General features: G+C 43.3%; 1 protein-coding gene across 2 annotated transcripts; it reads left to right on the top strand.

Moving 5' to 3' along the window:
• The first annotated feature begins 4,784 nt into the window (after positions 1 to 4,784).
• Positions 4,785 to 23,829, top strand: PRKRA (protein activator of interferon induced protein kinase EIF2AK2). 2 transcript variants are annotated; one of them, XM_066612336.1, is made up of 8 exons: positions 4,785 to 4,924; positions 8,869 to 9,050; positions 10,567 to 10,648; positions 11,270 to 11,348; positions 17,616 to 17,733; positions 19,548 to 19,645; positions 20,989 to 21,163; positions 22,086 to 23,829. In XM_066612336.1, the coding sequence occupies exons 1-8, from the start codon at positions 4,827 to 4,829 to the stop codon at positions 22,241 to 22,243; spliced, it is 990 nt and encodes a 329-aa protein (XP_066468433.1). In that variant the 5' UTR covers positions 4,785 to 4,826; the 3' UTR covers positions 22,244 to 23,829. The 2 variants fall into 2 exon arrangements, with proteins under 2 accessions (XP_066468433.1, XP_066468432.1); XM_066612335.1 differs by having other exon boundaries at positions 4,785 to 4,927.
• Positions 23,830 to 27,952: the final 4,123 nt, after the last annotated feature.

Here is a 27,952-nt window from a genome sequence, read left to right as displayed (position 1 = left end):
ATGCAATAAATAAACAAACCTGTATCAACTGTGGTTCTCAAACCATACAACCATATTAAAAAACTTTACACTTTTCTAAATTGACAATTAAAGGATCAAAAAACTCACACTTTGTGTTGTTCTAAAACACATTGCAATGAACTGGGATGGAAGAACTGGCATTGTTTTCACCAGACAGTTTCTGCAGAACTCCCTCTCATTGTGCTACCACGTTCAAAAGAATGAATAATGAATTAACAAAGTAAACTGATAAGGCCTCTTTCCCTTGCATCAGGGCAATACCATCTGGTTAGAACATCCTGTTCTAGCGTTAACGTCACTGGCACATCTCAGAAAAGATGTCTATCTTTAATCGGAATTGGCTTAAAAAAATTTGATACCAACATAGATAGTACTGGTTGGATTCATAAATCCACTCCAATCCAAGGGTGCTTTTTTTTTCCTTTGTGAAATTTGTTCTGCCCCAATTTACCTCAGCAGGTCTCTACCAGCTAACACCTGCATACTTCTGAGACTTCATAATATTGTAGTGCTGCTTCGTTTAGCAGACTTTCTAATTAGAAAAGAGCCCAGAACCAAAATTTAAATGCATTCACTGGGCAGCATAGGTGATTCAGCAGGGGGGAGAGGATAGGGGTCTTAGGGTCAAATTCTATCCAACTTTCCAGCACTGATGTAACCGTGCCAGTGGGGTATGCCCTGCATATTGTGGTGAGGGGGAAGTCACTGAGGCCTCCCCAAGGTAAAGGAACATTTGTTACTTTGGGGCTGCATTGGCATTGGAAATTTGGATAGGACTGGGCCCTTAATCTAATTACTGTGAATTGAGCCAAGGAATCCAGAGGTTTCTGTACTGGTGAGTAAATGTGCAACCTGGTGAGTCAATAGGGATCCATGTGGGTGCTGATATGAGCCATCCTGGCACACAATTATAAAGGGTATTTCTTCCTGAGGAAAATTCTAATACAATTAAACAGAGGATGTTGCCCAAGGTGTGTTCCAGAATGTAACAATGGAAACCAGTAAAATGCAGATGTGAATTCAAAAAGTAGATGCACAAAGCACATTTCTTGTGACCCACAATCCTATCATCTAAACCCACCCTGTGATGCAGCCATGTCACTGGAATTTGCACTGCATCCTGCGAGGGGGGGGCAGTTCCAGAGGCATCCTAGAGGTAAGGGAACATTTGTTCCCTTGTCCAGGGGTAAGCCCCTACTGCTGTGATTGGTCTACTCTACTTGAACCTGCACCAGCAATTTTGCTGGTACAAGTCCAAGTGAACTCTAAAATGGGGGTAGGACATCAGTGATGCTGCTGCCACCCTTCCCCATCCTGTTATCTGTCCCATTTGTCCTCCTCTCTGCCCCATTCAACCCATCTCCACCCACTCCCATACCAACTTATCACCACAAGGGTGCTTCTGGAGGCCACTGATGCACTGCCACAGCTGCCCACCGCTTGCAGCAGTGGCCCAGTTTCAAGGAAAGGCGGGTTTCACTTTGTGACTGCTGTAAAGCATGCTGCACTGCCAGAACACAAGATACAGAGATACATGCAGAATGCAGAGATTACAAACAAGAGACACACTGAACAGCTGCATTCAATGGAGATTATAGAAACAGTAGTTGCTGTCAGAAAAACTAGATACAGAAAGGCTACATACATTACACAGAAGCAGGAGGCTGCATTAACGACAATTGTTGTATCTTCTCCCAAAGTATGTGACATGAAATGGCAAACCAAGATGAGGTTTCAGCCTTGTTTTAAGGAAAAACAATATACAGGGTTCATACTTTCCACGTGGGGTATACAAATCCACAGCATAATAGTCTGTGATACAATGCAAAATTGGCTGTAGTGGGTCTGGCAGGCAGACTTGGCTTGAGTGTGTGGCATTAGTTGTGTATAGTGCCTATAGTTAAATATAATGGCACAATGCAATAGAACAGTATTTCTCAAATTGTGGGTTGGAACCCACTAGGTGGGTGGCATAGCACCTACCTCAGCCACCATTGAAAATGCAGAGCTGAAAATACAAGGTACAGAGCTGCTGGGCAGGGCTGGCTCCCAGTGGGAGAGAGGCAGGGTGCTTTACCCTGAAAAAGTGGGAAGATGAGATGCTGGAAAGTGGGGAGGGCTGTGTGGTTGAAGAAGGATCCAAGTCTATGTTCTGCTTGACTTCCGAACTGGAATGCTTGAATTCCAAGCTATGCAAAATAACAGCAGAAGTGCACTGTATAAATGGGACCTTTGGTTGATCGTGGCTTAGATTTGAAGCCTAAACCGATGATGCCACTTCTGGCCATGACATCACTTCTAGGTTAATTGCATCACTTCTGGTGGGTCCCTGGTGGATTAACTGCCACTTCTGGTGGCAGATTGTCATTCTAAAAAGTGGGTCCCAGTGCCAAAAAATGTGAGAACCACTGCAATAGAAAATGAAAAGAATGTAAGAAAACCACATGAAACACTAGAAATGAGACATCTTAAGAAGTGCTCCTAAGAACATAAGAACGTAAGAACAGCTCCACTGGATCAGGCCATAGGCCCACCTAGTCCAGCTTCCTGTATCTCACAGCGGCCCACCAAATGCCCCAGGGAGCACACCAGATAACAAGAGACCTCATCCTGGTGCCTTCCCTTGCATTGGCATTCTGACATAGCCCATTTCTAAAATCAGGAGCTTGCACATACACATCATGGCTTGTAACCCATAATGGATTTTTCCTCCAGAAACTTGTCCAATCCCCTTTTAAAGGCATCCAGGCCAGATGCCGTCACCACATCCCGCGGCAAGGAGTTCCACAGTCCGACCACACGCTGAGTAAAGAAATATTTTCTTTTGTCTGTCCTAACTCTCCCAACACTCAATTTTAGTGGACGTCCCCTGGTTCTGGTGTTATGTGAGAGCATAAAGAGCAGCTCTCTATCCACTCTGTCCATTCCCTGCATAATTTTGTATGTTTCAATCATGTCCCCCCTCAGGCGTCTCTTTTCTAGGCTGAAGAGGCCCAAACGCCGTAGCCTTTCCTCATAAGGAAGGTGCCCCAGCCCAGTAATCCTCTTAGTCACTATCTTTTGCACCTTTTCCATTTCCACCCTGTCCTTTTTGAGATGTGGCAACCAGAACTGGACACAATACTCCAGATGTGGCCTCCCATCGATTTGTACAATGGCATTATAATATTAGCCGTTTTGTTCTCAATATCTTTTCTAATGATCCCAAGCATAGAATTGGCCTTCTTTACTGCCGCCGCAGACTGGGTCGACACTTTCTTCGACCTGTCCACCACCACCCCAAGATCTCTCTCCTGATCTGTCACAGACAGCTCAGAACCCATCAGCCTACATGTGAAGTTTTGATTTTTTGCCCCAATGTGCATGACTTTACACTTACTGACACTGAAGCACATCTGCCATTTTGCTGCCCATTCTGCCAATTTGGAGAGATCCTTCTGGAGCTCCTCACAATCACTTCTGGTCTTCACCACTCAGAAAAATTTGGTGTCGTCTGCAAACTCACTGCTCAACCCTGCAGCTTCACTGCTCAATCCTCACTGTTCAACCTCAACCCTCACTGCTCAACCCTGTCTCCATGTCATTTATGAAGAGGTTGAAGACCACAGGTCCCAGGACAGATCCTCGGGGCACACCGCTTTTCACCTCTCTCCATTGTGAAAATTGCCCATTGACACCCACTCTCTGTTTCCTGGTCTTCAACCAGGTCTCAATCCAGGAGGGGACCTGCCCTCTAATTCCCTGACTGTGGAGTTTTTTCAGTAGTCTTTGGTGAGGGACTGTGTCAAACGCCTTCTGAAAGTCCAGATATATAATGTCCACGGGTTCTCCCACATCCACATGCCTGTTGACCTTTTCAAAGAATTCTAAAAGGTTTGTGAGGCAAGACTTGCCCTTACAGAAGCCATGCTGATTCTCCCTCAGCAAGGCCTTTTCATCTATGTGTTTTGAGATTCTATCTTTGATGAGGCATTCCACCATCTTACCCAGTATAGATGTTAGGCTGACCGGCCTATAGTTTCCTGGGTCTTTCCTTTTTTAAAGATCGGTGTGACATTTGCTATCCTCCAATCCTCTGGCACCATTTATCCTCCTCAATCCTCCTCCCCATTTATTTCCTTTATTCAGAATTTCACAGCCCTGAAATGGGGGGGGGGCCTCCCTTCTTCCCCTGCTCCTCCTTTGAGCAAAGCTTCCTTCCTCCTTCCACAACCGCAGAGAAAAGGGCAAGTGGGTGGTGGTTCTTAACCTGCTTCTACTCTCCAACTGCAATCCTATGCGCATTTTTCTGGGAGTGAGCCCCATTGACTGTAACGGGATTTACTTCTGAGTAGACCTGCCTAGGCTTGGACTCTGAGGCTGCAATCCTAGCCACGCTTTCCTGGGAGTAAGCCCCATTGACTCTAATGGGACTTACTTCTGAGGAGACAGGCAGAGGAGGGGCTCTGAGGCTGCAATCCTAGCCACACTTTCCTGGGTGTAAGCCCCATTGACTGTCATGGGATTTACTCCTGAGTAGACACGCATGGGCTTGTGTTGCAAAAGGGGGCAACTGGGATGGAGCCATTCTCACACGTTCCTGGGCGAGAGCCCCATGGAACACACTGGGACTGAGCTGAGCAGTGGAGGTGGCTGCCAGGGGCAGCTGGCACGGAGCCCCCCGCGACCAACGGGGCACACAGAGACAGACTGCCCGTGGCCAGCGGCTGGGCGGCTCCGCCCCGAGACGCGGCCCGGAACCAGACGTGACGAGGGAAAGGGGCGTGCTGGAGAGGAGGCTTCCCAGCCTGGACGAGGCGGCGGGCATGGCTCACTCTCCGCCTCCGCCCCTGCCGGCCTTGAGCCCAGAGGGATCGCCGGGCACGGAGCAGCGCCCCTCCGCAGCGGCCGAAGAGCCCGGCAGGTGGTGCGCTTTGGCGACGGGGCCGCGGGTGGTGCTGGTGGCGGCGGCGCGCAGAAGCCCGCCCGGGTCCGCACGCCCGCAGCGCCTGCCTTCAAGGCGGGGTTTGGGGGCAGCCAGCCAGCGTGCTCCGCTGCAGACTGGCTGGCAGGCCGGGCACCTTCTCTGGGGAGGCGGGGCCCCCTCCCGTGCAGCTCTGCTCGGAAGTGTGTGCAGTGGGACTGACTCCCAGGAGGGAGGGCAACTTTCCAGCAGCGGGGTAGGGGCAGTGCAGCTCCAAGGAAAGGGAGCGAACACCCCCTGACCCACTCACTGGAGGCCCACTCACTGCACCTTGAGGTGACCCAGGCGTCCTCTTTTCCCCGGACACGTCCTCTTTTGCAACCTTGTGTCCTGGAAAAGAACTTCGAAGTCCCTTGTGAGTGGGCCTCTGCAGGCTGCACAGAGGCATCTTGTAATGAATACGTAATCAGTGATATGTCACAGTTTTAAAGTTAATAATATCTCATAGTGTTGAAATTAACCACACAAAATCAAGATGAGTGTTTTAAGCTTTTATTCTGTCACGTCTTCTGGTTTTCTTGGATGTCCTACATTTTGGGGTGCCTTGTCCACTTTTGCAGTTGTGACATCTGCCACAACTGCCCCCCAACTGCTGGAAACAGCATGTGCCCCATTGGCACAGCTATGTCAATGCAGGAAAGTTGGTTAGGATTTGGACCTTAGTTTCAAATAACCTGTGCAGAATTGCACCATAAATTAAGTAAGCGCAGTCCAGCTAACTCCAGTTTAGTCTCTCCTCTATGCCTGTTGAATGTTCCAGTTGACTTTAGAGTGGGCATGGCTTAAAATATATCACCAGCCTGCTTTTCTTCTTGATGTGTCCTAACTAGGAGCTCAACACCAAGGAACTAAGGTGTTAAGTCATAACACTGGAGTAATTTAAGGGCCCAATTCTACATTCAAGCACAAAAACACAAACAAATGTTCCCTTACTTTGAAGAGGCCACCATGACTGCTCCCCCACTGCAGAATGCAGCACTTGCCCTGTTGGCATGGCTGCATAAGCGCTGGAAGTTGGATAGGATTGGGCCCTAAGTTTGTTAACTTAAGTACTTGGAGTCAAGCAGTAAAGACTAGGCTGGATTGTCAGTGCTTGTACAGAGCATTTTGGATAGAGCATTTGCATAGAAAGGAAGCAATATATAGTACACCACAGATACTCTTGCGACTGTCACATGAGTACCTACAATGCCACATAAGTTACATGCATCCAAACGTATGTATATGTGGCAAAACAGGCGCACAGCATGTTTGTTTTGCTGTAGCTGCACTTGCTTACAGTTAGATAGATAAGACCTTTATTGGCATACATAACACAAACACAACAAAGAGAACAACAGTAGTGAGTACAAGCCTATGATATGTAATACACAACAATTGAATAAGTCAGATATATTTGTCCCATATAAAACATATTGGCCTAATATATAAAATATACTGGATAGCCTCTCTTGGGTCTACTTGCCACTATCAGCTGCAGATAGACTGCCACCCTCTCGGTGATAGGACTGAACACATTGTTCAGCTGTTATGGCTTATCACTGCCATCATGAATTTTGAAACCTTTTTCCAATTCTGAGGGTGAGCAATCATTTAATAATAACTTAATTTTTTTGCTTACAATTATTGGTACTTGCTGTGCCTCATTTAGAGTCTACTGTGTGAAACAGCTCTGTGGTTTCAGGCAAATTGGCTTGTTCTTACACATATCTAGAAAGAGAAATTAAAAGGCATTGGCTGCACACTTGCCCTTCTCATCTCTAAATTTGCTTCTGTAGTGTGAAAAGGACATGTGGGTTGCCCAAGTAACTATTTTAGACTGTTCCCATCTTCATTTCTTGGGAAGAGATGCAGAGGAGGTTCCCCCAGCCAGTCTGCTGCCTAATGCAGTTGTGTCAGCCAGCCTCTTGGATGGGCCTGTCCTGGAGGTCTCTCTTTTTATAGAGAATCAATGACAGTTGATTTCACACCTGTGAAAACCTGAGTTTTGTCCAGCGTTGGTGCCTAAAGCAGTTTACAAGATGTTATAAAACCAATATAACATTGTAATGAAAATTATTTTTGGAACATCTCAAAGGAAGATTCATATCTGCAAATATTTGGAAAAGCTGCTCTTGGGAGAGGCATTCTGTAATATGGCCCCTGGAGTCATTTCCCTGTTTAGAAGGGGGAATGCCAAGTGCATGTCTTAAGATCTGTGAAAAGGTCATGCAGTTTAGTAATCACTTTCTTATTTCAGAGCACCCCAATCATGGTGAGACTCTCTCCCCCAGTGCAGCATTTGTCACTTCAAACAAACACTGCAACAGTGGGGATGCTATGAGATGCAGCACAGATGGCCTTAGATCAGTGATTCTTAACTAGGGATAGCCATACCTGGTGGAGGTATGGGACTCAATTTCTGAACAATTAAAAAATTGTTATTTGATTATTAACTACTGCTATTAACAATATGGATTGAGGCAATTGGTTCCTAGCTATTCACTCCTAATAAGATCAAGAACCCCACATGCCAGAGACTCCCTTAAAACCAAATACAGGTAGTAGCAGAGGGTGGAGATTGTGGTAGTCATGGTGAATTGAGTAAATTCAATTCACTCAAGTGAATTGAACTCAAGAGACAAATTTGAAACTGCAAAGAGGCAAGTAATTTAAAAGGCAGTACGATATGTCATTATCGCAGAAAGGTATTGCAAGGATAAAATAAGACACTGTTCTTACAGGGAGAGATAGAAAAAGTGGGATGAGGAAGGGCAAAGGATGCTAAAAAGGCATGGAGAAAATAAAGTAAAATAAAATCTGACATGTTTTACTATCTACAGTCCCTGCTTTACCTACTGATGATGTCTCAGGGTTCCTGTTCTAGCACCCACATTTGCTGCAAAGTGAGCAGATTGTGCCCCTCTTGAAGCATCAGTTGCTTCTGACATCAGACTTAGGCAAATGTGCAAAAGAGGGGGTGTGGCCCTGATTCTTATAATGTGTGGGAGTTAAACAGGTTTCGCCTCAAAGATTGGATACCATTGAATCACCTGAATTCCTGGAAGTCTCTTTCCTGGAAACCAGGTGGGCCTCATGGCCCATTGGGCTGGCTCAAAGCCATATCCTTTGTTTCCCCGAAGAAGATGCTCTGATAATAAGCAACAGTACAATAGGCAGAAGTGTTTGAAATTTGTTATTTCTTTTACTCAGAAGTAAGCCCATTATGTTTAGTAAAACTTGGGTTATAATCCTGTCTTACTCACTTTTGTCTTATGTGCTCCCTTAAGCTATTTGGTGGGTGAGATACAGGAAGCTGGACTAGATGGGTGTTTGGCCTGATCCAGCGGGGGCTCTTATGTACAGGAAACAAGCTAACAATAGGGAAACATGGCTCCTATCTTCAGTTGACTCAGCTGCCCCCTCAGGATATTGAGGCCACAATCCTATCTAATTTTTCAGCACCAGTGTAGGTACAATGCAACCTTGAGATAAAGGAACAAATTTCCAGTACCTTGAGGAGGTCTCTGTGACTGCCTCCCCATTGCAGGATGGAGCACATGTCCCATTAGCATAGCTGCACTGGTACTGGAAAATTGGATAGGATTTGGCCCTGAGGCATCACAGAAGCTCCTGAGGTGCTAGAAAAGCCCAGATAAGGGGGAAATAGGCAAAATCTGGGGGAAGTTGAAGATTTTTCACCATGCATGAGAATGCAGGCTCATGTGGCCAAAATATAGCCACAGAAATGCATGCAACTTTCTTTGGAGTGTACCTACTGAGTTCCATGAATGAAAAACACAGAATGATATTTTAAAAGCAAAACATTGACTATCACTCAAACTTTTAATTCCAATAAAGTTGGAATGAAAATATAACTTCATTTTTTCTTAAATGTTCTTCAGCTTTCTGAACAGCTTGGAGGAAATTGTTGCAGACACACCAAGAAAAACACCAATTCAGCTGTTGCATGAATATGGCACAAAGGCTAACCTCACTCCTGTGTATGAGCTTGAAAAACAAGGGGGACAAGTCCATATGCCAGTCTTTACCTTTAAAGTCACAGTGGGTGACATTACTGCAACAGGTTTGTCACAGTGTTGCATGTTGATCCGATTCATGTCTCTTATTTTTCAGTTACATGCAGTGCATGTTTATGTTTGAAAAAGATGAAACTTTTCCTCCGTCTAATGTATCACTTCCCATATTAGTAAAGTGGGTTGCTCAAATGAGGACATGTTGGGTACCAAAATGGAAAGAGGGAGAGTACTCAGAAGTAAGTATATACCAATGGGGACCCCTAGCAAAATGGACAATGTGTTTATATCCCCTAACAAGTATGCTCCTATTCAGGGCTCCTGCCAGCCTGAAACAGGAGTGGAAAAAGGGAGAGGACACTTCTTCCTCTTACTACCTGAAATCTTTCCTTCTCTCCCCCCCCCCTTTTTTTTTTTTTTTTTGCAATATAGCTAGGGCAGGAAGGTATAGCATGGAAAGGAGAGCTTTGTAATCTCCTGAGGTATGTATATACTAAAAGCTGCAGGGGGCTGAAGAGGCCAATTCTCTCCAAGCTCTCTCCATTTTTATCCCCTTTAACTGATACTCTTAGCATTCCATGGCTCAGCTGCCCTCAGAGTTGACCTAATTGCTAGACTCATACTGTCTGTCTGTCTGTCTGTCTTTGACCCTTTATTTCTTTCACTGTGGTAGGAGAGCTGCCTATAGAAAATAATGGAGAAATTCAGGATTTTAATGTGGCCCTGATTAGACAGGAGCATGTTGTTCCTCTCTGCCTTCCACCAAAAGGTAGCAGCAAAGACGTAGCGCCTGTCTGACTTCAGTATGAAACTAGAAGTTCCCTTACCAGGGGTCTCTAGACTTTTCAGTTGAAGGGCCACGTCAAACATCTGGCACAGTATCAAGGGCCAGAAAAAGAAATTTAATATAAAATTTAAATAAATACATTGGAGATGGAACTTAGATGAATGAATAAATGGACTCAAATGTTCAAGATTTCTCCAAACATCAACGCAGCCCAGAGCACACACTTAAATGGACCCCCATCCCCCCACCCCACAAGCACAACTCTAGTTGTGTTTGGTCAACTAGGCCAGAGACTCTCAGGGGATCAGAGGCTGGCCGAGGGCTGATTAGAGGCTTGCCTCTGGGGCTTGCATCTGGCTCCGGGCTGGAGACCCCTGCCTTAGACAATGACATGGGTTTCTCTAGAATTTGCTTATCTCTGTGCCCTCAACACTCCATTTTTCCTGGAACCTTGCAAAAGCCTTTGTGAGGCCATTAAAAAAAGGACTTATTCTTTTAATTTGCAAATGAATGTACTTCTGTCTCTCTAGGAAGCTCCCTGAACAAGTGGAAATAACTACCTTGTTTTTGGGTGACTCTGTTTTGCTTCCAAACTGATAGGCACTCAGTCACATGAATTTGACTGCAGACTTTACATCCTCAAAACTAAATTGCACTGAAACAGAAAATTGATATTTCAAAGCCAGGCATTTAGAATGCCAGATTAAAAGTAGCTGTTTTCATATCTTACTCTGTCTTTTTAAAAAAAACACAATGAGTTTTTGTTCCAATTCATTCAGGAGAGGGTCCCAGCAAGAAAATAGCAAAACATCACGCTGCGGAAACAGCACTAAACATTTTGAAAGACAGTTCAAATATTTGGTGAGTTTGGTTTTGATCATTTGATACAATATTATTGTTTTCAAAAATGTCTATAAATGTACAAAGATGTCTATCAGTAACCACATTCTGTATGATTATTCAACCAGTTTATATGTAGTGATTTCTTGGACAGAAAAACTGCAAAAATATTCTATTTTGGTCTGTGGCAAATATCAGCAATATTCAGTCTTTAAATAATTATGGTTGCAGCTCAGGTCAGTGGCTCAGTTCCATTGTGTGATTGCCTGTGAAATATTTAAATGGGTCTTCTCTAGAATTCTTAATTCTGATACACAGAAGGGCTTGTGTGCACCCAGTGACTTTTTTTATTGTTTCTTAGTATCACTATTTCCAAATTACTTTTGAAACTCCTTGAGTTTAAAAGCAGTCTGTTATACAGCATAGGAAACTGCTATTTGAAAGAGAAATTAATGACACACATAGAAAGTACACGTGCTTTTCTGTGTCATGGTGGTAATTGTAACTTCAGATACCTTTTAGATGTTGTCTTTCAATCTATGGGGTAAAAATAATCTGTAATTGGGTTTGAATCTTGCTTACTGGAATTATGCCTGAAATGATTTCTGAACCGCCAATTTTAAGTTTACTGTGTTCATTTAGTATTTCTGTGCCAGACCATCTAATCCCTGAATCTTTCAATCAAGCACAGAATCGGACCAGTCCTATAGGATCATTGCAAGTAAGCTATAATTGCATTTCAGATTTATCATTTAATTTTTTTTTCTCAGGTACAAAATATCTCTTTTGGTTTTTAGAGGTTCACATTTATTTTGAATTCAATTACAAATTAAGAATGCTTAGTCTTTAAATTACACATCAGTTTTAGGTCCATAAGCACAGGAGATTGTCTCTTTTTTTTTTCTTGTGACAGAAAGCAAGGCAGACAATCCAGAGCAGGTAACACAAACAAGGAAGGAGAAAGCAGTTTGTTCATCCATTAGGGAAGAACTTAGGGCCCAGTCTTATCCAGTTTTCCAGTGCCGGTGCTGCTGTGCCAATGGGTTATGCACTGCTTCCTGTGGTGGGGAGGCAGTCACAGAGGCCTCCTCGAGGAACAGGAACATTTGTTCCCTTGGAGCTGCATTGCTGCTGCACTGGTGCTGGAAAGTTGGATAGGATTGAGCCCTTAGAGAGGCAAAGCAATCCTGTGCATGTCTGCTCAAATGGGAGACACATTGAGTTCAGTGGAACTTTTCTCCCAGCTAAGCATATGTAAGATTGTGGTCTATGCCACATGCATATGGAGGAAAAGAAATGGAAAATGATTGATTTACTGGTCAACATTTCTCACATAGGTCCATATAACAGCAGCTTGATTTTATGATACACAAAACGTGTATCATAAAATCAAGCTGCTGTTATATGGACCTATGTGAGAAATGTTGACCAGTAAATCAATCATTTTCCATTTCTTTTCCATCTATCATTTCTGTATGATAGATAAGCATAAATTTTTACTTTGACCATAGAAATTTCTTGATGTTGTTCCATCACTTAAATTGAATGTTTGGATTATTCTTCCAGCTTTCTGCTGCGTTCTTAGAAGTCCCTTCAGGATTTGTCCTGGTGTCACCCCAGAGGGCTGCGTGGGCATATGAGAAGGTTTTTGCGTGTGAACTAGGGTTTCTATGCCACCTTCTCTTGTGATTGCAATCTGCATTAAGACTCTTGCTTCAGAGGTCATTTTGGACTTTGGCATACTGAAGTTAACTGAGGGCCCAATCCTGTCCTACTTTCCAGCACCGGTGCAGCTGCAATGCAGCCCCAAGTTAAGAGAACAAATGTCCCCATACCTTGAGGAGGCCTCTGTGACTGCTTCCCCAACTCAGGAAGCAGTACATACCCATTGGCACAGCAGCACCAGCACTGGAAGACTGGATAGGATTGGGCCCTGAGCAGCTTGGTGCTGCTATTGGCATCTGTGGCACCCAACGCCCCGCACAAAAATCTTACTGGGCCCAGGAGAAGATAGCGCCTAGCTCCTGCGAGGTCAACAATAAAAAAATAATGCCACTGCCAAGTACCAGACAAGGAGGGACACCATCAGCTACACAGCTGACAGCAGTCTGCAGGGGAAAGGCAGCAGAAAAGCAGGAGAGTTCAAAGTAGGGGGAGAGACAGAAGCTGGAAAGAAACAAAGCTATCAGAAAGAATGAGCAGAGGTTTAAGGGTGAACACCAGAAGAGAGACAGGGGAAAGCAACACAAATGAGGTGATGGGAAGAGAAGAGGCAGGGAGAACAGCCAAGAAAAGGAAGGGCAAAGCCGGAAAAAAAGTGAGGATGAAGTAAAGGGGGTGGAAGCTCAAGTGCAAGGGGAGGAGAAGGAAAATGAGGTGGTGGAGCCCCCTCCTCAGGAGCCTACTTGAACAGTGGAATGTGGGCTGATCCTCATGGGCAAAGGGAATCCCAGCCTGAGCTTGCTCCCCTTGGCAAGGGAAAGAGAAAGAGCTCCTTGGGACATACAGACCATGGCCAAGCTAACTACCAGAGAAGAGCTGACCAAAGTGACACTCTGATACTTGTGAACCTATCAAGTCTACCTGGTCTGGAGAGAGTCTGTCCGAGGAAGTGACACCCACCAACACCTCTTAGCCAACCATAGGAATTCAGGGGACACTGCAGAGGAAGGAGAGGAGCCACTTGGTGGTGCAAGGTACTCGTAAGAATTGAGTCGGCAGCAGCTCAGTTGTTCTGTGTCATATTTTGAGGCTGGGACCTTTCTGTACCAAAATTGTCATACCTTAACCTCAGTGATGTAGACTGCCCCCTTAAGGGGAGGGGCAACAGTATCTCTACCTCTCTTCATTTGAAACCTCTGTGCTGTTTTTGTGCTATGGTTTTAATGTTGTGCATCATTTATTTCTTTTTTACATGGTTTTAAAGGCTGGTTTTAGTGTGTCAACATTTGAAAAGTTAGATGTTTCTGTTAAACAGAAAGGTGGGATGTTCATGTTTTACAGTGAACAAACCAACCGCCATGCTGCACTACAATTGCATCTGAATTGCAATTTGAGGGACTTTTGGGAGTGGCTTTTTGGAGCCACAGTTGGAGGGAAAAGTGGGGAAGCCTTGGTGCAAGTACGTACACAAATGTTTGTGTGAACCGAGATAACTCTTTGGGTGTTACTCTTGGAATTTCAACTTAAAGATGCTTAGTCCGAAGTCATCTATTTTCCTCTAGCATTTTCTCCCTAAATATGGATAGAACTGCAACCTTAGGGCCCAGTCCTATCCAATTTTCCAGCACTGGTACAGCCGCAATGCAGCCCCAAGGTAGGGGAACAAATGTTCCCCTACCTTAAGGAGGTCTCTGTTACTGCTGCCCAGGACAAGATGCAGTGCATGCCCCATTGGCACAGCTGCACCGGCACTGGAAAATGAGATAGGATTGGGCCCTTAGGCTTCAGAGACTGTCATTAGATAAGAATCAAAATTGACTTTGGCTCCCTGTTCTAGGGGGAACTGGCAGCCGTTCTGTTTAAAAGCTGGTGTTTGGCATTGTACCCCACTTCATTTTTTTTTAAAAAGCCACCAGCAGCAGCTGGGGAACAGCTGTACAAAAGGGGCAGGGTTTGGTAATTACTTTGAACGTGTCAAAACATAACAAGAAGAAATAGAATCATCAGTACATCTTAACTAAAACACAGCAAAGAGAGATTGAAGTCTACCCCCTCATCCTAGCATGAACTGACTGGAGAGACTGTTCATGCTAGGATGAGGGGGTAGACTTCAATCTCTCTTTGTGTGTTTTATTTAGTTAAGATCTATTGATGATTCTATTTCTTCTTGTTATGTTATGAGTCTGATCAAGGACCTTTCTCAGTATGCTTGTGTCTTTCCCTTGCAAACACACATAAATGCTTAAAGAAGACCAAGTAGGGACATCTTCTGTTCTGCCTTATACTCCACAGTTAGGCTTCCCCAGAGAACCCTGCCTTGCACTCTGGAAAACCTTGTTATGAAGAGCCTCGTTATTCATAGCTGTTTTCTTCCAATTGTGTTTTAAATTCAGAAACAGAATGTCTTCCTTCTGTGAAAAGATTTTTTTCTTTCCAGTGTTAAAGACCGAGGTTGTACAAAAGAAGAGTTCTGCAAGATAAGAAATGGATAGTTGCCCCTCGTAAAATAACTACAGTAGAACCTCCAAAGTTGACCACCTCTCTATAATGACCACCTCCTTAAGTTGACCTAATTTTCACAGTATGGACAGACACTGTATTACACTATAGGAGACCAACCTCTCTATATTGACCACCTCCGTAAGTTATATCTTGACCATGTCGGCCGTTGCACAGAGTACAGTAGAACCTCTTTAAGTTGACCACCCAAGGGACTGGAGGAATTGGTCAACATAGGGAGGTGGTCAACATACGGAAAATAGGCATTTAAATATTATCATGTTTAGCTCCCAGGACAACAAATGCAAGGCCAAGTTATTATTAAGACTGGATTTTTAAAAAGTTTTATTGCAAATATCAATGAGAATTGATCCTCTTGTGATGCTTACTAGTTTTTTCATCTATATCTATATCAAGAGACAGAGAATAAACAGCCCACAATCAGTGTTTTAAAAAAACCCTGAAAATTCATAAGCATAAAAAAAATTGTAAGTTAAAAAAAATACTTGGTTTCATAGCAGACAGACAGACCAATGCTATCCCTTTCCAGCCCATAGCATGTAGCATGTTACATAGCCCCAACAGCTTAAAAAAAACAAAAACACTTTGGGTGCAATCCTAACCTGCGCTGGAGCAGGCAAGCCAGGAGGCTTGCGCTGCATCCAATGCAGGATTGCAGTGAGCAGCCGCTCAGCCATGGCCAAGGGGAAGCTCTTCCCCTTACCCGTGGGTAAGGGCTGCGCACCCCTATGAGTCTCCTCAAACCTGCGCCATCTCTGGAGGTGGCACAAGTCTGAGGAGAGCGGAGCGGCTTGAAGCCGCTCCGCTCACCGCGGGGATGGGGGTTGGGATCTGGCATAACTGCCAGGTTCCAGCCCTGCCCCCAGCTCCCCGCATGCCTGCCCCCGGGCCCGCTATTCCCCCACCCAGTAACACCTCCTCCAGCCCCCTCCCCACGCCTACCTTTGCCGCTTATGTCGGCGCGCTTGAACCAACACAAGCGGCGGTGTGGGAGCTGCAGCAGAGGCTTCTGCCTCCATCGGCGCGTCGGGACATCTGAATGCGCCGACGCGGCTCCCACCTAAGGAGGCGCAAACATGCTTTACGGCACATTTGCAACCCTCCAGGGCCACCTATACCGGCATAACTGCCGGTTAGGATTGTGCCCTTTTTTACTTAGGCTGCCTGGCCTCCACTGGGTCTCCTCAGATTCACTAAATGCCAGAAGGTGTTTGATACGGTCCTTCACTAAAAGCTGTTGAGAAAACTCCACAGTCAGGGAATACAAGGACAGGTCCTCTCATGGATTGGGAACTGGTTGAGGACCAGGTAAACAGAGAGTGGGTGTCAATGGTAATTGACAAAAAAAGTGGAGAGAGGTGGAAAGTGGAGAGCCTCAAGGATCTGTCCTGGGACTGGTGCTTTTCAACATCTTCATAAATGGCCTGGAAAAAGGGATAAGCAGGGAGGTGGACAAGTTTGTGGATGACACTAAACTTTTCTGAGTGGTGAAGACCAGAAGGGATTGTGAAGTGCTCTAGAAGGATCTCTCCAAACACGGAGAATAGGCAGCAAAATAGCAGTTGTGTTTCAATATAAGTGTAAAGTAATGCACTGGTGATGGGAACCAAAGTGAAAGGACAGTGGCTTCATTATGCGCAAGCAACCTCATGTCCCTCACAACTTGGTACATGTCCAGGTACAGTCGGCAGCCAGCGCAGGTCTGTTGGCTATGTGCAGTGTGCCCACATATAAAAACCCTTTCGCACATGCGCTAGCAGGCGTAGGGGAGGGATTGTCTTGTGGCTTCTTGCTTTTCCAAGATGGGACAGACCAGACAAAACACAGGCCCACAGTATTGCGTTCAGTCGGCAACTTGCAGAGTTGTACTTTCAAATAAACCTTTAAAACTGCACGTGTTTTTTCTTTTTCTCTAGTGAAATGAATTATCTAGATCAGTGGTTCCCAAACTGGTGGGCTGTGATCAACCAGGGGAACCAGAAGCATCTCTCCTTAAGGGGATTGGTCCTGCTCCGATGGCAGGAACAGTGCTGTAGAGATTGCAGCACTTCTGCGCCAAGGGGCTTTTTTACTTACCTGGGGGGCAGCGCTGGCCCCCAGGGTCCTGGAGGCATTTCTGCAGCTTGTTTACAAAACCCTTATCTCAGAGCTAAAGCTACTTCCGGTTTTCAGGGATAAGGGCTTTGTAAACAAGCTGCAGAGGGGGCTGTGAGCCTCCAGGACCCTGTAGGAGGCCAGCCCTGTCCCCTAGGTAAGTAAAAATGTCCCTTGGCATTGGCAGCACTGCGATCTCTGCAGCACTGTTGCTGCCCTCCTTCCCGCCCATGCAAATGCTTACCTGATTCCCAACTCCCCTGTAAGAGTTTGGGAATCACTCATCTAGATTGTGGATTATTCCATTATCTCATGCTTATAAAAACTGCAAGATGTTTCTGATAAATGGCCAAAACCACAGCTTATACCTTTCATCTCTCTTTGAAAACAGTAAGCTTCTATATCACTTTGTAACACTGGAAAAGAGGTGTCCTTTTTCACCAACAAAACATACCAAAAGAATGAAAGATGTCTGGCTGAAAGCACACTGCTGATTCAGTGTAGGTGTTACTATGTTATATTACATTACTGTATTTTTACTTTTTCTCCACTTTTAGGTATGACAAACTCCTAAATATTTCTGTACTAGAGTCTTGTTATTCAAGTTACCACTGAACTCTAAGTAATTACGATTTTAAAATGCCCTTTAAATGTGCGCATGGGTGCTGCTTTAAAGCTAGAGCCAAGATCTCTTCTTGCTTTTTCCCTCTAGGAGCTGGCTATTCAGAAGGGCTGTAGGCTTCCTGAGTATTCACTTACACAGGAGACAGGGCCACCCCATAAGAGAGAGTTCACAATGACTTGCAGAATGGGATCATTTGTGGAAACGGGTATATATTTTATTATTTTTTCAGGGGGCTTTTTCAAGTGCATGAAAAACGCATGCTGGAGCTCAGTCCACCGAACCAAGCCTCCTTTTGTTGCTTGTCATGTTGCTGGCCTCATTGCTGGACGGCAGGGGTCCCGGGGTCCTGTGTGTACCACTAGACACCAATCACCTCAAGTACTACCAGTGGTATGAATACCACTGGTTGAGAAATGCTGATCTATAGCAATTTGCTGATGTTTATATTTTTCTGTAGTATTTTTAGAGTATTTTGTGTGATTCTCTTTTGTTAAAAACCTTGAGGGTATAATTATCTATGAATAAACAAATGTTTGCCCACAGGTTAGAGTTGTATGTACATTTTTTAATTTCAATGTTTGGGCTGTTTGTATTATTTTTGAGTAAGTTCATGAAGCAGAATATATCACAAGAACAGTTAGGATACAGCCATTCTTTGTGTAGATGCAGTGCCCTTCCATGGAGGGCGGCCCATTTGACTCAACATAGCCTGGCATATCCCCTCCCCCCAGGTGTGCACTGGCTATGATGGGGAAGCAGAGATCTTTGAATGCCTCTCATGTTCCTATCCTACTTATCACCATTCCTCCCCCTCCCCCCCAGTGTGGTCAAATTAAACAAGCTTGGATGGGAGGGCAGTGGAGGGAGAAACCAGGGTTTATTGAGCTTGGTGGCGATCCCTATGCAGGTAGACACTGCACCTGTTTTGGAAGAATTACACCCAAGTGCCAGTAAATTTAGTCATGGGACTAGATGGGCCTTTTCTAATCTCAAATTATATTTATATACAGAATTCTTGGAGGAATGATGTTGTCTGACCTAATAATATTGCGCTCCTTAAATGTTAGAATTTCTCATTCTGTTATGAAGGCTCTTTTGCATGGATGAATTCAGGTGAGGTTCTGATCATCAACTGATTTGAAACAGGAAATAGACAATCATGATGCAAACTATGTGCCTTCTTAATTGCATCAATATGAATAGCCTAGTTTTAGAAACCAACTTGAGTGCATCATTTCCTTTCAGAAAATGTCTTTTCAGTTTGCTAGAAACAATGAGCCAGTAACATCAGGGCGTATAGTGCCCTGTTGGTGAATGTAATGTAAATGAACTAAATGAATACTATAGTATCACATATTGAATGCGTTTAGTTGTTTATAGTCACATTCTTCCTTTAGTTGCTTGTGTTCCTTGGCTTAGTGCAAGTGCATTTTGCATTCCAAAATTTGTAGAAATGTTATTTCCAGTGCAGCCCTTGTTTTATCTTCATAGCCCATCCCACCAGCAACATATAATGTATATGCAAATATTGAGTCCTGCTCTGAAATAGAATGCCTTAATGCTGTAAGTGCAAACCATTGCAGATGGCACACATAGAATTCAGTTTTCATTCTGACCTTCGCACATTCCTCTGCTCTCTCACTGTGGTAATTGGCTCATTAGTGATTCCGTCCTGCCACAATGGGTAAAGCAGCTTGTCACAGCCTGGCATTCTGTCTCCCATCCAGAAAGAGGTGTAGACTGAATTTAAACCTTTATTGTCTGACTCTGGGCCCAGTCCTATACAACTTTCCAGCATTGATGCAGCTGTGCCAACTTGGCGTGAGCTGCATCCTGCGGTGGGGGAGGGGAGTCAAGGAAGCCTTCTCATGCCTCTCTTACCTTATGGCTGCATTGAGGCTACATAGGTGCTAGAAAGTTGAATAGGACTGTGCCTAACATACCTGGTTGTCTGCTAGGAATGTATCCCAGTCTGAGATCTGTTTATTTTACTCATTTTTGGTTTTGTTTCTCATACAGGGTCAGGGACATCTAAAAAATTAGCAAAGCGAAATGCTGCTAAGAAACTACTTGAAAAATTCAGCAGTTTTTCTGAAGACAGTATCAATATTGCTTTAGTAAGTAATCCGTTGTATTTCCTAGTAACTGCTTGGTCATTCAGGCCCAAATCCTAACCCACTTTCCAGCACTGGCATAGCTTTTGCCAAAGGGACGTGTGCTGCATCCTGCAGTTGGTGGGCATTCACGGAGGCTTCCTCAAAGTAAAGGAATGAAAGCTCCTTATCTCAGAGCTGCATTGCCCTTATGTCTGTGCTGGAAAGTGGGTTAGGATTGCGACCTCAGGCATTTTTACTCGCTTTCATTAATACCCCACTTTATGCCACAACCTAGAGCCCATATGCATAGTCAGGATGGATCTCTTGCCCTGAGGAGTCAAAATATATCTGTTTCCGGCCTTCATCTTGCTCAAAGATCTCCAGACTTTTCAACAAGGATCACATCATATGTTTTATACATTTTTGCAGGCCAAAAAACATCAGTTTTATAAAAGAATGAATGAAATTTAAATGAATGAATAAGTTTTACTTTTTTGTGATCAAAGTGGTATGACTCAGAACAAAAAATGTGACAATTACAAAGAAACAATACTATGCTTAAATTGAGAAATGTTATATAATGAGTAAAATATCTAGTGTTAGCAAAAAAAATTAGTAATAAAAATATTTTAAGTTGCTGCAAGCTGGATAAAATTTTGTGGGGGTTGGATATGGCCCCGGGACATAGTTTGGAGACCCCTCATCTAGCCTACAAGTTCCCCACCTTCTTCCTAATGTGCTAAGGTTCAATCCTATGCATAGGTATTTGAAAATCTATTATATTGAATTCTGAGGAACCTAGTCTTGAGAAAACAAGCATAGGTTGGAGCTGCACACCTTCACCTACAATTTAATGCTGTGGTTCCCAAACTGGTGGGTCATGACCCACCAGGGGAACTGGAAAAGAGCTGTTTCCCTTTAAGGGGAATGACCTAGAAATCGGCAGCAATGCGATTGCTATGATCATGCTGCTGCTAGGCAGGGAAGGGGCTTTTTCACTTACCTGGGGGTCACTATTGCTCTCTCCTCTGCAGCTGTCCCTGAGACTTGAAAATGTTGAAAAAAGTCTAAAAATAATGCTTCAGAAGGTTTTAAAAAATGAACCATACAGAAAAGTAGAGAGCACTTAAAGAACAACAGATACCTTGATTGGGAAGCATACACAATATATTTATAAAAATATAACTGAAGTAGGATAATCAGAGTTGCCAGAGTATTGTGTGATTTTATTGACTGTTAGATAGGCACCAATTTATCAAGTAGGGTAGTTGAGGTTGCAGCCAGTGCTACTCACAATAAAGGTGTTGCATAATGTGTTAAACACACATTAAAATACAGTGAAATCATGTCTTAATTTGTTTCAGAGAAATGAACAGAGTCATAATTTGGGGTGCACATGGGATTCCTTAAAGAACTCTTCTGGAGAAAAAATTACTTTGCTGAAGATAAGTCCCCTCAGTATTCCCAATACTGATTATGTCCAGCTCCTTGGAGAAATTGCAGAAGAACAAGGTTTTAATGTAACATATTTAAATATAGGTAAGAACCATTTCAGTGAGTGAGATACATTGACTTCCTCTATATCTTTTCTCTAAGCATTGGCCAGACAGGTAATAGTATTACCCAATAGTAATCGTATTGCATCAATAGTTTTGGATGAAGTGTAACAAAAAAGAAATTATGAAATGATAATTCTGTTGCAGGTTTGGCACGGACATAAAACAGAGAACCTCAGTGTTAATAGGGCAAGAAATAGTTTTAGCCAGGGAATCCACGTTCTACAGCTTTTGCGTAACACTTTTTAAAACTGAATAAAACAGTTCCACTACTATCTTTCAGAACAATATTCCAACTAAAAGGTATGATTATGTACAGGAAGCCAGTAGCTTCCAAGGAAGCCATAGCTTTCGGGGAAGCTGTGTTGTGCTGAACCTGCTATTTTGCTACACTGCTTTGACAGTAAATTCACAATTGAACATCAGGTCATACCAGCACAGGCACATGGTATGACCTGAACTAGAATTTACTGCAGCCCAACCAGATCATGGAACTGGTACACTCGCTGCAGATAAATCCTTTGGAGGGACCAGGAAAAGCAGTACAACATCAGAGCTGTTCTAATCCCTATAGCCAGTTGTGTGCAAGACTTGAAAACTTTTACAAACCCTGTTTTGGTGCGCAGGAGTCGAGATGATCTCAGCTGTTTACATACATGTAACAGACAATACCAGATCATGTGAGCTATGCCATTTCAGGTTGGAGGACTGGTTTCTTACATATTGTGTCATGCATCTGTATATCAGATTGGGACAATATCCTGATTTTTGTTGCCCCCGCCCCACGAATTTCATTATCCATTCAGTTTGGTTTCTGTGTTGCAGGAGGGTACTGAAATGGATCCCTCATAGATACCAAGATCCCACTGTATTTCACTAATTGGTACCTGTCTCTGTAATTTCAGAGGAGCTGAGTGCAAATGGACAATATCAGTGTCTTGCAGAACTTTCAACAAATCCAGTCACGGTTTGCCCTGGGACTGGAATCTCCTGGAGCAATGCTCACAGTGATGCTGCTCATAGTGCACTACAGTATTTAAAGATCATGGCTGGAAGGAAATAAGAATGAAGAAAAAGAAAATATTCAGAGACATGTAAATTAAATGGATAGCTGTATCCAAGATGAGCAGTTACAAAACACTCTGGTCTGTTTTTTTAAGTCCGATCACAAATTCCATCTGTATTAATGCGCTACAATGAAACAGTAGTTAAATCCATTATCACAAAAATTTTCATTTTAGATAGCTAGTCTCGGGAAGCCTAGGCACCTGCATAGCTGCAATCATAAATTTGAAAGATAGAATTCAGCATTCCAGGAGATCTGAAGTATCTCAGAATCCTCAAGGTCAAACTAGATGTTGCTCTGGACAAGCAGCTGCTCTCCCTTCTGCTAAATAGTAGCTACTCATTCAGCACCCCCCCCCCCCATATAGTCTAGCTAAAAAAATGTTATATCATAGATGTTACCGAAGACTTCAGCATACCTAAAATTGCAGCTCCATTTTTGGCAGCAACTGTGCATTTTGAACAATGTCTGCTTTGGTCCTTGGGATGCATAGCTCCCAATGGCCAGAAACAGGATTTCTGATCTCTCTATATGCCCTTTCCCTTGACACGACACCTTTCCTATATGCTGGCTTTCCCTTAATATTGCATGTCCTCTCCTTTTCATGATAAAATCTTCACATTCTGGGAAGGAGGAGTTCTGCAATCAGAATAAACTATTCACATGAAACATTTCTAGCCAGAAATTGTTCATGATTTATTCTGATTACCTGGCTTTGATTTTGGGTTGAAGTAGGGGCAAGATTTAGCACAGAATTATTGAATAGGTCTTTATGGTATGAAGCTATCAGCTACAATCCTATGCACAATTAATTACCTGAGAGTAAGGCCATTTGAATACAGTGGGTCTTAATGTATAGGATTGTTCTGTTGGTATCAGAAAATAGATTTGAGCCCTCCCTGCATATATCAGGGGTGGCCAAACGGCAGCTCTCTTTGACATACAATGTGTGGCCCTCAGAAATATGTTGGCTAAGCTCCTTTTTGCATCACAGTTAATATAAAAGGTAAATAAGAAATTTTTGTAATTATTGGTAGAGATACTTGTTTCTGGTGAGTAAAATAGGATTACAGCCTGCTGAACACAACAGGATTACATCTGAGTAAAACACCATTTTCAAACACCTTTATTGGGTATAAACTGAGAGTCCACTGGATTAAAACATAAGTTCTTGGTGAGTAAATATATGTAAGAATTGAATTGCATCTTAAATATTGTTGCTCTCAAACATCTCCCTTGGGGCTCTCAGACTGAAGTTTATTGTATGTGGCTCTTACAGTTTAGAAAGTCTTGCCACCCCTGGCTTGTATACTAAAGCTTCATGAAAACTTTTGTGTATAGGATATTGAAACCAAAGTTGCTAATATCTGAAATGTCCCAAGGAAATTATTGTTAAGGAAAGCTTTATGTAATGGCCCTGGCATACTAAAAAATTTCCTGTATTTGGATTTCTGTTTCATTGTGTGATCGGTGGCCTTTTTAACCTATGGCTTGACAACTGAATTGTAGAAATGATTTTACATCACTGTCCTTTTTCATTCATGTCATTGGTCATTCCTTAATAAACTGTTTTAAAAGAATAACTGTAAGTTACAAGTTTTTATTTTAATGTTTAAATTCTATAATGTGCATATTTAGAAAAGATGGGAGTTTTTGAAGTTTGTCATACCAAATTAATCATGCAAGTAGAGCCATCTTTTCTTGATATGATTGCAGTTGCCCATAGCCTTGTAAGCTAAGTTCCTTTTTCATAAAGAGTTTGCCATTTAACAGTGGATGTAAAGCTCCTATTCACCTTGTTCTTCTTCGTGCTCTCTGGGCATTCACATGTAGTGAAGTTCTGTGCATGCACATAGCTGACCTTGGAAACTTGTAGAGGTTTGTTGAGCTGTGCTCTTGCACTTGAATGAGAGGAACCCCATGCATGGTTGCTTGCCTCAAGCATGGGTAGAAGACCTGATCCCTCAGTTCTTTTTCAACTGCTGCTGTAGCAGGATCATTGTAAATACTTCCCTTTGTCCCTTTCATAGAAACACAGGGCACAATCCTAACCAACTTCCCAGCACTGGCTTAGCTGTGCCAGTGGGGCATGTGCTGCATCCTGCAGTTGGGAGGCAGTCATGGAGGCCTCCTCAAGGCAAGGCAACGTTTGTTCCCTTACCTCGGAGTTGCATTGCCCTTATGTCAGTGCTGGAAAATTGGTTAGGACTGCGGCCACAGACTTTTATCTCAGTTTAAACCTTTAGTGTGAGTGTATGCGTGCAGTTGTTAGTTGGGCATTAAAAAAATATACTTAGTGGGTTAATTATCCTGTCTTATTTGGTGAGCAGGGTCACTTTTTTAAAGTGTTGCTGTTATGGGGCAAAATTACCCTCTGCGGAGAGGTGGCAAATTTGTCTTCCTTGCTTCAGAGTGTGGACTCCTGTATCCACTGTAAATGCCCTCCAGGCAGATAAGGAAAAGGGGAGTTTTGCTTCAAGTCCATGTTGTGGGAGATGGCCCTCAATTCAAGAACAAATTTGACAGTTTAAACCTAAAGAGTGTTTCTCAAAGAAACAGAAGTGCTCTATACACACTTGAAGTACATAACTGTGCACAACTTCCCTCTGCTTGAGTGTGGGGTCAAAATGCTTAGCACAGCTATGGAAGCTTCTGAGGTTGGCTCTGCACTTGCACAGAATAAAGCAGTGTTTCTCAATGGTGGGTCGGGACTCACTATGTGGGCTGCGAGCCAATTTCAGGTGGGTCCCCATTAATTTCAATATTTTATTTTTAATATATTAGACTTGATACTACCATCGTATGTGACTGCATTTGGGGAAATGTTACTGACTCTGTATATTCTTTTAACTGATAGTAAATAGGACTTACTCCTGGGTAAGTGTGGGTAGGATTGCAGCCTACGATTGTTAAAAATTTTCCTGCTTGATGATGTCACTTCAGGTGGGTCCTGACAGATTCTCATTCCAAAAAGTGGGACCCAGTGCTAAATGTGTGAGAACCACTGGAATATTCAGTATAAAGGAATCAGGTACCAGCAAAACATTGTGAATGCTTTAATCTTACAAAAATGTGTATATTAAACCTATTTAACTTTCATAAGTCTACTCTTATACAAACCATATTGAAGCATATAATCAGATCCTGCTAACACAATGCATATGGCAACATTAAATATATTGACAGCGCTTTACACATGATTGTAGTTTATGCATTAATGTTCCCTTTAATTTCTCCCTCCCCCTCACTGTGTGGAACCACTTTAATCTTAAAATGGGAATAGCCATTCTGACCATTGGGCAATAAGTGAGGTAGTGCTCATGCATCACAACTAAGATGAGCAGGTGGCATGTTTATCAGGCATGATAAGAACTATGTAATCGGTACGTAGTTGGCATTTTTTAAAATAAAACGTTAACAGGACTCTGAATAGTCTCTATTCCCATTGCACTGCAGTATACAGCATGTTCAGTCATATATGGAAAATGCAGTCACTCGAAGCAGTTATTAAATATTTCCGCTAATCCCTGCAATGAGCTGATGCTCATGTAACAAAGGACAGTCATACAGCCCATACCCTGATGAATTCATGTTTGGAGGAATACAGATAGAAACCTAGTACTTCAAGCATGCCATGTAATAGAATTTTACAAATAAATCTTTGTAGTGACATGCCCCTAATCCTGTCACATGACAAGTTAATACAATTTAGTAACTCTAGAAGGATTCTGTTGTCACCAAGTATTGCTGCTGTGACTTGGCAGTGTTCTTATCTTCTATACATTTAACCTTTACATAGATTTGTCATACATGACACACAATAGTGCATGACCATTTGGCTCCACTACATTTACATTTACATGACCATGTGGTTCCACTACTTGATCAACACCTGCGTGAAGGAGAGAGTGAATGATAAAAACTAAGAATATTCTTCAGCTACTGAATGTTATGTCTTCTGCTAGACTTGTAGCAGAGCCTCTGAAGACTCAGATTCTAAATCAGGGTCTGATACCAGATTTTCCAGCCCTACCTGCACATGCCAAGGATTGAAGCTGGGAGAAGGAACTTAATCTTATTAAATTTTCTTAAGATGTTTGGTCTTTCTGGGAGGTATTAACAAGATGTTACTTTAATGTGACTTTTTGAGGTTCTTTCCAAACAATGTCTAATTGCATAAATGTCTCTTCTTCCCCATTCTTAGTTCTCAATCCTAGCCCCTCACCCTTTTATTCCCCCATGCGTAAAATCCCCTGATCACATTGGTAGCCTGTCTTTCTACTTTTTCTTAAGATATCCTTTTCAAGATGATACAAACAGAACCATGTTCTGTTCTAGGTAGAAGACAATAGTGGCTTCTGTTTATCAGTGATCTGCACCCAGGTCTTGCTTTTCCAAACATTCTTTCAGTGATCTGCACTCAACACCTGATTCTCCTTCAGCAGGTCCCACAGAGGGAGTGATAAGAAGCGCAGGCATGGAGGGGGCAGGTCTATTATATATGTGCTCCTTGCAGCTTATAGGGAAAGTGTAATATGTGTAAAACTGTAACACAAACATGCAACCAATGAGTTTTCTTCGTACTCATATAGTATAGGTATATACATCAAGGATTGGTTGTGCTCCCTGCCGCATGTGTTGTGTCACAGTAAATATTGTTTGCAATCACGTAAGATGATATGAAGGTGTCTGTACATTGGTAGGATTAAGAGTTCATCTGCGGCAGTCTTGTAGTGAAATGAACCCTTGGCAGCAAAAGCAAAATTTGAAAAACAAAAAGGTGGTTTTGAAATCTGTATTTTTTAAAATTTCCAGATCTTGTTCCAGCCAGCAATATACAGAATTATTCTCTTTCAAAAAGTATTTGCTCTGCCACACAGTGGTTCTTTTTAATATTCTCATATCTACAAAACTACCTCCTCCAAAATCCAAGCCAGCCTGATTCCTCCTCCCAATTAATTCATCAACTGATAGTTCCTCCACTTACAACTGTGAGGAAGAAGAGGAAAACTCTCTTCGTCCAATTTATAGAACTATGAGCCATGAAGTGCGTATACTAGTATTGTGTGCTGGTGGAAGACACAGAGCAAGTGTCTTAAAAGTTGGGGACAAGTTTAAAAGGGAATACACTTGTTCTATGCGTGTTAGCATGTTGCTCAGTGTTAGTACACACTGCTACTATGTTTTGTGCACCTAACAGCACAATCCTAACTTGTGCTGGAACAGGCAGGCCACCAGGCCTGCACTGTATCCAGCACAAGGTTTAGGCTGCAAGTGGCGTAGCCAGGAGCAACGGGAATTGCTTCCCCTTACCCTTGAGGGAGCCACTGCAGGCCCAACGGGGCTACATGGATCCTCGCCAGCTCCAAAAGTGGTGCAAATTCAAGCAGCCCGGGACTGGTGCAGGCTACCTGGCAATGGGGTTAGGATCCGGCATAACTGCCAGATCCTGGCCCCACTTGCCGCTCCCTGCCCACCCCGGGATCGCCCGCCACCCACCCTCCTCTGCTCCAAAATGCCTCCCTCCCATCCCTCCCCCGACGCCTACATCAGTTGACGCAAACCTACCTGTCTCGGGGGCCTCTGGCAGCGTGGGAGACTGGCGCAAGTCTATGTACCAGCTTAATTCCCTTCAGAGTTACTTTTGTGACACTCCCCAGTCACTGCAAGTCCCTTCTGGATTGCATCCTGAGTTAGCTGATCTAT

Source organism: Tiliqua scincoides, chromosome 1 (genome assembly GCF_035046505.1).
Source record: "Tiliqua scincoides isolate rTilSci1 chromosome 1, rTilSci1.hap2, whole genome shotgun sequence".
Taxonomy (NCBI): domain Eukaryota; kingdom Metazoa; phylum Chordata; class Lepidosauria; order Squamata; family Scincidae; genus Tiliqua; species Tiliqua scincoides.
The sequence above is the reverse complement of the archived record's forward strand: the minus strand, read 5'-3'. Positions and strand labels throughout refer to the sequence as shown.